The sequence below is a fragment of the Oenanthe melanoleuca genome, chromosome 25 (assembly GCF_029582105.1).
Source record: "Oenanthe melanoleuca isolate GR-GAL-2019-014 chromosome 25, OMel1.0, whole genome shotgun sequence".
Lineage (NCBI taxonomy): Eukaryota > Metazoa > Chordata > Aves > Passeriformes > Muscicapidae > Oenanthe > Oenanthe melanoleuca.
Window position 1 is genome coordinate 2,106,231 of NC_079358.1, and position 10,043 is coordinate 2,116,273.

Sequence of the window (10,043 nt, forward strand, 5' to 3'; positions counted from 1 at the left end):
CCATAAATCCATCCCATAATTCCATCCCATAACACTCACCCTCTCTCTCAGCAGGGACACACAGAACTCCAATCCCAATCCCAATCCATCCCATAATTCCATCCCCAATCCCATAAATCCATCCCATAATAGCTCACCCTCTCCCTCAGCAGGGACACACAGAACTCCAATCCCAATCCCAATCCCACAAATCCATCCCATAATAGCTCACCCTCTCCCTCAGCAGGGACACACAGAACTCCAATCCCAATCCATCCCATAATCCCATCCCAATCCCATAAATCCATCCCATAATAGCTCACCCTCTCCCTCAGCAGGGACACACAGAACCCCAATCCCATAATTCCATCCCATAACCCCACAATAGCTCACCCTTTCTCTCAGCAGGGACACACAGAACTCCAATCCCAATCCCAATCCCATCCCAATCCCATAAATCCATCCCATAATAGCTCACCCTCTCCCTGAGCAGGGACACACAGAACTCCAATCCCATCCCAATCCCACAAATCCATCCCACACTCACCCTCTCCCTCAGCAGGGACACACAGAACTCCAATCCATCCCATAATCCCAATCCCAATCCCATCAATCCATCCCACACTCACCCTTTCTCTCAGCAGGGACACACAGAACTCCAATCCCATCCCCAATCCCATAATTCCATCCCACACTCACCCTCTCCCTGAGCAGGGACACACAGAACTCCAATCCCAATCCCATAAATCCATCCCACACTCACCCTTTCCCTGAGCAGGGACACACAGAACTCCAATCCATCCCATCCCAATCCCATAAATCCATCCCATAATAGCTCACCCTCTCCCTCAGCAGGGACACACAGAACTCCACCTCCTTCTGGCGCAGCGCCTGCAGCGCGGCCGTGCCGTGGTGATCCACGATCAGCCGCAGGTAGGTGTACACAGCCATGGCCACCAGCAGGCTGCTCTTCAGCACCCACTCCCTGCAAAACCCCAAAAATCCATCCTAAATCAGCCCCAAATGAACCCCAAAGCCATGGGACCCCAAAGCCATGGGACCCCAGATCAGCACCACCACCCACTCCCTGCACAGCCCCACAACAGCCGCGGGTAGGTGTACACAGCCATGGCCACCAGCAGCTGCTCTTCAGCACCCACTCCCTGCAAAACCCCAAATACATCCCAAATCAGCCCTAAATGAACCCCAAATGTACCCCAAATCAGCCCCAAATGAACCCCAAATCCATGAGACCCCAAATCACCCACTCCCTGCACAGCCCCACAACAGCCGCAGGTAGGTGTACACAGCCATGGCCACCAGCAGCTGCTCTTCAGCACCCACTCCCTGCAAAACCCCAAATACATCCCAAATCAGCCCTAAATGAACCCCAAATGTACCCCAAATCAGCCCCAAATGAACCCCAAATCCATGGGACCCCAAATCACCCACTCCCTGCACAGCCCCACAACAGCCGCAGGTAGGTGTACACAGCCATGGCCACCAGCAGCTGCTCTTCAGCACCCACTCCCTGCAACAAATGCACCCCAAATGTACCCTAAATGTACCCCAAATTAACCCCAAATCCATGGGACCCCAAATCACCCACTCCCTGGAACCCCAAATCCATCCCAAATGAACCCCAAATCAGCCCCAAATCCATGAGACCCCAAATCAGCATTAGCACCCACTCCCTGAAAAACCCCAAATCCACCCCAAATGAACCCCAAATCAGCACCAGCACCTGCTGCCTGGAACCCCAAATCAGCCCCAAATCCATGGGACCCTAAATCAGCCACAGCATCCACTCCCTGAAAACCCCAAAATCCAACCCCAAATGAACCCCAAATCAGCCCCAAATGAGCAACCTGAAAAACCCCAAATCCACCCCAAATGAACCCCAAATCAGCCCCAGCACCCACTCCCTGAAAAACCCTGAATCAGCCTCCAGCAGCCAAGAATTCTGTGGATTTCAGGGGATCCTGTGGATTTTAGGGAATTCTGTGGATTTCAGGGAATTCTGTGGATTTTAGGGAATTCTGTGGATTTCAGGGAATTTTCTGCCATTCCCAACTCTCCCTCAGCAATCCTGCAGTTGGGAATCCTGTGGATTTTAGGGAATTCTGTGGAAACTTTTGTGTTTTTGGCTGCTGCTCCCAAACATTCCTGGGATGACTCAGCCCTGCAGGGCCATTTTTGGGATTTTTTTGGGGGTGGATTTTGGGATGTTCTAACCCACAGGACCTGCAGCAAAGAGCTGGGAATTCCCAGTTTGGGAATTTGGGGAGTTTTGCAATTCAGCTGTACCTCTGCTCTGTCAGGATCTCCAGAACGTTCTCTGCCAGCCAGATGTTCTTGGCAGTCACATCCCCACCTGGAAAAGCCACAGCTGGATGGATCCAGGGGATCTGCTCCCAGTCTGAGCCCCCAGAACATTCCCAGGGTGGAACTGGGAGAACTGGGACGGGATCCTGAGCCCCCAGAACATTCCCAGTGTGAACTGGGAGGATCCTCAGGGGATCTGATCCCAGTCTGAGCCCCCAGAACATTCCCAGGGGGAACTGGGAGAACTGGCAGGATCCTTCTGGAAAACCCCAGAGGAGCTGGGAAGTTTCACAGAAGTTTCAGGGAAGGAAGTTTCAGGGAAGGGAAGTTTCAGGGAAGGGAAGTTTCAGGGAAGGGAAGTTTCAGGGAAGGGAAGTTTCAGGGAAGGGAAGTTTCAGGGAAGGGAAGTTTCAGGGAAGGGAATCAGATCAGATCTGGGGGGCTCCCAGCTCAGATCTGGGGTATTCCCAGCTCAGATCTGGGGCTCCCAGCTCAGATCTGGGGCATTCCCAGCTCAGATCTGGGGGGCTCCCAGCTCAGATCTGGGGTATTCCCAGCTCAGATCTGGGGCTCCCAGCTCAGATCTGGGGCATTCCCAGCTCAGATCTGGGGCATTCCCAGCTCAGATCTGGGGCATTCCCAGCTCACATCTGGGGCATTCCCAGCTCACATCTGGGGCATTCCCAGCTCACATCTGGGGCATTCCCAGCTCACATCTGGGGCATTCCCAGCTCACATCTGGGGCATTCCCAGCTCACATCTGGGGCATTCCCAGCTCACATCTGGCACTCCCAGCTCACATCTGGCACTCCCAGCTCACCTGCAATCTGCTTCATGAAGGTCATGCAGACCCCATCAGCTCCCAGCACTCCGCTCTTCACCAGCTCCCGCAGCAGCCACACCAGCTGGACACGGAGATTGTGGGGCCAGAGCCCTCCACATTCCCATTCCCAACCTCTGTTCCCATTCCCAATCCCTATTCCCATTTCCCATTCCCATCCTATCCCCAATCCCATTTCCACTCCCCATTTTCATTCCCATCCCCATCCCTATTTTCATCCCCATTGCCATTCCCATCCCCTTTTCCACATTCCCATTTCCAATCCCAATCCCATTCCCATCCCCTTTTCCACATTCCCATCTTCATTCCCCAATCCCCTCCCATCCCCATTCCCATCCCATTCCCTGTCCCATTCCCATTCCCCATCCCATTTCCAATCCCAACCCCATCCCCATTCCCACTCCCATTTCCCATTTTAATTCCCATCCCCATCCCCATTTTCATCCCCATTCCCATCCCCTTTTCCCCATTCCCATTTTCATTCCCCAATCCCATCCCATTCCCATTCCCATTCTCACTCCATTCCCCATCCCATTCCCATTCCCAATCACACTTCCCATTCCCAATCCCATTCCCACCCCCTCCCTGGGTGCCCCCATCCCCAATTCCCATCCCCATCCTAATCCCATCCCCATCCCCATTCCCAATCCCCATTCCCCATCCCCACTCTCACTCCATTCCCAACCCCATTCCCCATCCTATTTCCCATCCCCATTTCCAATCCCAATCCCATCCCCACCCCTCCCTGGGTACCCCCATCCCCAATTCCCATCCCTATCCTAATCCCATCCCCATCCCCTTTTTCACATTCTCATCTTCATTCCCCAACCCCATCCCATTCCAATCCCATTCCCATTTCCAATCCCATTCCCATTCCATTCCCATTCCCATTCCCCTCCCATCTGGGACAGGAGATTCCAGCTGGGAATGTCCCTGACCTGGCTCCTGCAGGTGTCCTGCAGCTTCAGGTACTTCTCCATCAGGATGTGGTTGATCTTGTTGAGGACAATGTTCATCCCATCCCTGCTCACCAGAGCCAGGTCCCGGTAGCACTGGGGGGAAAAGGGGGAAAAGGAGTTTGGGAAACACAGCCTGAGCTGGGAATGCAGGGATTTGGGAAAAAAAAACCAACAGCCTGAGATGGGAATGCAGGGATTTGGAAAAAACAACCTGAGATGGGAATGCAGGGATTTGGGAAAAAACCCAACAGCCTGAGCTGGGAATGCAGGAATTTGGGAAAAAAAAACCCAACAGCCTGAGCTGGGAATGCAGGGATTTGGGAAAAAAAACGCAACAGCCTGAGCTGGGAATGCAGGGAAATCAGGGATTTGGGGAAAAAAAACATCCTGAGCTGGGAATGCAGGGATTTGGGAAAAAAAAAATATCCTGAGCTGGGAATGCAGAGAAATCAGGGATTTGGATAAAAAAAAAACCATCCTGAGCTGGGAATGCAGGGAAATCAGGGATTTGGGAAAAAAAAAAAATATCCTGAGCTGGGAATGCAGGGAAATCCATGGATATTGGGGAAAAATATCCTGAGGTAGGAATGCAGGGAAATCCATGGATATTGGGGAAAAATATCCTGAGGTGGGAATGCAGGGAAATCCATGGATATTGGGGAAAAATATCCTGAGGTAGGAATGCAGGGAAATCCATGGATATTGGGGAAAAACATCCTGAGCTGGGAATGCAGAAAAATCCATGGATCTTGGGGGAAAAAAACCATCCTGAGCAGGGAATCCAGGGAAATTAATGGATTTGGGGTAAAAAAAAACCACCCTGAGCTGGGAATGCAGGGAACTCCAGGGATATTGGGGAACAGACATGCCATGGAAACAAGGCCAGGGAAAATTCCCTGGAGGAGGGGGGACAGAGGGAAGCTGCATTCCTCATTTTTGCCAGGCTGGCACAATCCAGGGGCTCCTCCCAGGCCTGGCTGTTTAATTAAGGCTGCAGTGATGAGTGGAGCAGAAATGAGGGGCCAGGGATCAGCCCTGGGCTCCATCCTGGCTGATTCCAGCAGCAGGAGGAGGAGGAGGAGGAGGAGGAGGAGGAGGAAGAGCAGCTGTGCCCAGCTGGGGACACCCAGGGGGGCTGAGCAGATTTTGGGAATTTTGTATTTCCCTGGCTCCAGCAGGTCCCAGGAGTCTCAGGCAGGGAAGGGTTAACCCCATCCCAAATCAGGAATCAGGAATTCCTGCCTGGCTCCAGCAGGGCCTGGCTGATCCAATTAATTTTCCCAATTAAAAACCCTTGGGAAAGTGCCACAGCAGGTCCCCAGGCTGCCACTGCCTGCAGAGTGTTCCTTTTTCCAGAGGAAAATCACAGGGAAAAAAATCCCTGGGGAAAATCCCAGGGAGAAATTTCACAGGAAAAATTCCAGGGGAAAAATCCCAGGGAGAAATTCCAAAGGAAAATTCCAAGAAAAAAATTCCAGAGGAAAGTTCCAGGGAGAAATTCCGAAGGAAAATCCCAGGGGGAAAATTCCAGGGGAGAAATCCCAGGGAGAAATTCCAGAAGAAAAACTCCAAGGAGAAATCCCAGGGGAAAAAATCCCTGGGGAAAAATTACTGGGAAAAATCACAGGGAAAATTCCAGGGGAGAAATCCCAGGGGAAAATTCCACGGGAAAATTCCAAGGAAAAAATTCCAGAGGAAAGTTCCAGGGAGAAATTCCAAAGGAAAATCCCAGGGAGAAATCCCAGGGGAAAAATTCCCCATTTTATTCCTGTATTTTTTCCCATTTATTCCCCACTTTATTCCCTTTTTTTTTCCCCATTTACATATGGGGAGGATTTGGGAATGCTCAGGTCAAACTGATCCCAAGGAAAATCCAGGAAAAATCTGATTCCCAGCAGCAGCAGCAGCAGGCAGGCCTGAAAATTCCCAGGAAAAGCCAAATCCAGGATTCTGACCCAAAATCTGGGAATTCACAGAGCTCGGAATCAACTTTCCAATGGGTTGAGCTGATGAATCCCAGCAGCATCCAAGTGTGGAATTCCATAAAAAAACCCCAAACATTCAAGGTCTCCCAAGGCAAGGAAGAAACTGGGAAAAATCCTTGGAAAAAATGGGATTTGCCTCCCACAGCCCAACCCAAGGAACTCCTGCACCACAGGGATCCTGGAATTGCAGAATTCCCGAGTTTTTCCCAGGATTTCCTCACCTTCTGTGCCTGGGCTGGGTCAGTCAGCACCAGGGTGAAGAGCCCCAGGCAGATCTCCTCGTGCTGGGGGGTCCCTTTGCAGATCTGGGGAGGGAAAATCCATCCCAGTGAATTCCAGCTGGGGTTGGAGGGCAGGGAAATCCCCCCAAGCCTGGATCAGTGGGAATCCCAAACATCCTGGGGTTTATCCAGGGATTCCCTCACACAGGAATGAACAGCCCAGGCTCACTCCCCTTTAACTGGATAAACTGGGAATGGCCAAACTGGAATTGTGTGCAGAACAACAAACTGGGATTTGGCTCTGAGAGTCCTTGGGATGAGGGCAAGAGCCCCAGCTCCACTCCCAGCTCCCAATTCCCAGTTCCCAATTCCCTTCAATTCCCAGTTCCCAATTCCTAATTCTCAATTCACTTCCAAATCCCAGCTCCCAATTCCCAATTAATTTCCAATTCCCAGCTTCCAATTCCCAGCTCCCAGTTCTCAGTTCCCAATTCATTCCCAATTCCCAGTTCATTTCCAATTCCCAATTCATTCCCAATTCCCAGTTCGTTTCCAATTCCCAGTTCTCAGCTTCCAGCTCCCAATTCATTTCCAGTTCCCAGTTCCCAATTTCCAGCTCCCAATCCCCAATTCATTTCCAATTCCCAGTTCCCAATCCCCAATTCATTTCCCATTCCCAATTCCCAGCTCCCAGTTCATGTCCAATTCCCAGTTACCAATACCCAGTTCTCAGCTCCCAGCTCCCAATTCCCAGTTTCTTTTCCAATTCCCAGTTTCTTTTCCAATTCCCAGCTCCCAATTCATTCCCAATCCCCAATTCTCATTTCCTTTTCCAATTTTCAATTCCCACCTCCCAATTCATTCCCAATCCCCAGCTCCAAGTTCCCAATTCCCAGCTCCCAATTAATTCCCAATTCCCAGTTCCCACCTTCCCATCAGGACCCCCATCCCGGGATCTGGGGGCCCCAGGTTATTTATTGGTATTTATTGGTACTTTTGGTACTTGTTGGTACTTATTGGTATTTGTTGGTACTTATCTGTATTTATTGGTATTTACTGGTATTTATTTGCATTTATTGGTGTTTATTAATATTTACTGGTATTTATTTGCATTTATTTGTATTTATTGGCATTTATTGGTACTTATCTGTATTTATTGGTATTAACTGGTTCTTATTGGTATTTATTGGTCCTTACTGGTATTTATTTGCATTTATTGGTACCTGCCTGCATTTATTGGTACTTGTTTGTGTTTATTGGTATTTACTGGTCCTTACTGGTATTTATTGGCATTTATTGGTACCTGCCTGCATTTATTGGTACTTCTTTGTGTTTATTGGTATTTATTGGTATTTATTGGTCCTTGTTTGTGTCTATTGGTATTTATTGGTCATTATTGATATTTATTGGCATTTATTGGTACTTGTTTGTGTTGATTGGCATTTATTTGTGTTTATTGTTATTTATTGGTACTTATTGGTATTTCTTGGTCCTTATTGGTATTTATTGGCATTTACTGGAACTTGTTAGTGTTTATTGGTATTTATTGTTATTTATCTGTACTTGCTCCCCTCCCAGCACTCACGTGGGCGTTGAGGGCGTCGTTGGCCTCGCGCTCCGAGAGCCCGTTGGTCAGAGAGGTGACAATGCCCACGCAGCGCTCCAGCCTCTGGAACAGGGAAAATGGGAATGAAACGGGAGGGAAATGGGAATGAAATGGGGGGAAATGTGGGAATGAAACGGGAGGGAAACGGGGGAATCGAACGGGGGAAAACGGGGGAATGAAATGGGGGGAAATGGGGGAATCAACGGGGGAAAAATGGGAATGAAATGGGGGGAAATGGGGGAATGAACGGGGGAAAACGGGGGAATGAAATGGGGGGAAATAGGGGAATGAAATGGGGGGAAATAGGGGAATGAAATGGGGGGAAATAGGGGAATGAAATGGGGGGAAAAGAGGAATAAATTGGAAAAAAAATGGGAATAAACTGGGGAAAAGTAGGAATAAACTCTGAAAAAACCGGGAATAAACTGAAGCAAAACGGGAATAAACGTGGGGAAAAAGAGAAATAAACTGGGGGGAAAAAATATTTAAAAAAAACAGAAGCAGGAGCATTCCCAAATCCTGGAACATAACCTGGGTGTCTGTTAACACCTGAACTCACAGGGGTTGAAAATCTTTATGGAGATTTGGGGGAATTTAGGGAATTTAGGGAATTTCCCAGCCCGCTGACCTCCTCCAGCTCGTCCTTGGAGTCCAGCAGCGAGCTCAGCAGCAGCTTCCCGGCCCCCGCCGCCGCCTTGCCCTTGGGCAGCTCCATGGCCCGGCCCGGGGCCACCGGCGGCACCGGGGACTCGGAGCGAACGGAGCCTCAGACCGGGAGGGAGCGCGGGGATCACCGGGGGTGGGTTATGGGGGGGCTCGGTGAGGGGAACGGGGCTCGGTTATGGAAACGGGGCTGGGTAAAGGGAACGCGGCTCGGTGAGGGGAACGAGGCTCGGTAACGGGGGGGCTCGGTTATGGAAACGGGGCTCGGTTATGGGGGGGCCAGGTGAGGGAACGGGGCTCGGTTACTGAACGGGGCTTCGTGAGGGGAACGGGGCCCGGTAAAGGGAACGCGGCTCCGTGAGGGACGGGGCCCGCTGAGGGGAACGGTGCTCGGTAAAGGGAACGGGGCTCGCTGAGGGGAACGGAGCCCGGTGAGAGGAACGGAGCCCGGTAAAGGGAACGGGGCTCGGTGAGGGAATGCGGCTCCGTGAGGGGAACGCAACCCGGTAAAGGGAACAGGGCTCGGTGAGGGGAACGTGGGTCCGTGAGGGGAACGCAGACCGGTAAAGGGAACGGGGCTCCGTGAGGAGAACGGAGCCCGGTGAGGGACGGGGCTCGGTGAGGGAACGGGGCCCGGTAAAGGGAACGGGGCTCGGTGAGGGGAACGTGGGTCCGTGAGGGGAACGCAGCCCGGTAAAGGGAACGGGGCTCCGTGACGAGAACGGAGCCCGGTGAGGGACGGGGCTCGGTGAGGGAACGGGGCCCGGTAAAGGGAACGCGGCTCGGTAAAGGGAACGCGGCTCCGTGAGGGGAACAGGGCCCGGTAAAGGGAACGGGGCTCCGTGAGGGGAACGGGGCCCGGTAAAGGAAACGCGGCTCGGTAATGGAACGGGGCCCGGTGAGGGGAACGCGGCTCGGTAAAGGGAACGGGGCTCCGTGAGGGGAACGCGGCTTGCTGAGGGAACGGGGCCCGCTGAGGGGAACGGAGCTCCGTGAGGGGAACGGGGCCTGGTAAAGGAAACGCGGCTCGGTAAAGGGAACGGGGCCCGCTGAGGGGAACGGAGCCCGGTAAAGGGAACGGGGCTCGCTGAGGGGAACGCGGCTCGCTGAGGGAACGGGGCCCGGTGAGAAGAACGCGGCTCGGTAAAGAGAACGGGGCTCCGTGAGGGGAACGGGGCCCGGTGAGGGGAACGCGGTTCGGTAAAGGGAACGGGGCCCGCTGAGGGGAACGGAGCCCGGAAAAGGGAACGGGGCCCGCTGAGGGGAACGGGGCTCCGTGAGGGGAACGCGGCTCCGTGAGGGGAACGGGGCCCGGTAAAGGGAACCGGGCCCGGTAAAGGGCCTGCGCTCGGTGCCGCTGCCGTCGCTCCCGAACCGCGCCCGGTGCAGAATGCCCCGGAGGTTCCGGTGAGCGGTGTCCCGGCGCTCCTGAACCGCGCCCGGTGCAGAGTGTCCCGGGGGTTC

General features: G+C 52.7%; 1 protein-coding gene across 1 annotated transcript in view; it reads right to left on the bottom strand.

Moving 5' to 3' along the window:
• INTS3 (integrator complex subunit 3) overlaps positions 1-8,952 on the bottom strand; it is a 37,399-nt gene extending 28,447 nt beyond the window's left edge. The window contains exons 1-7 of the mRNA XM_056511081.1: positions 8,545-8,952; positions 7,896-7,979; positions 6,311-6,394; positions 4,084-4,197; positions 3,125-3,209; positions 2,287-2,353; positions 820-964 (exon numbers count right to left, since the gene is read on the bottom strand). Coding sequence (XP_056367056.1) covers positions 820-964; positions 2,287-2,353; positions 3,125-3,209; positions 4,084-4,197; positions 6,311-6,394; positions 7,896-7,979; positions 8,545-8,631 — 666 coding nt within the window. The 5' untranslated portion in view covers positions 8,632-8,952. The remainder of the gene's footprint in view (positions 1-819; positions 965-2,286; positions 2,354-3,124; positions 3,210-4,083; positions 4,198-6,310; positions 6,395-7,895; positions 7,980-8,544) is intronic.
• Positions 8,953-10,043: the final 1,091 nt, after the last annotated feature.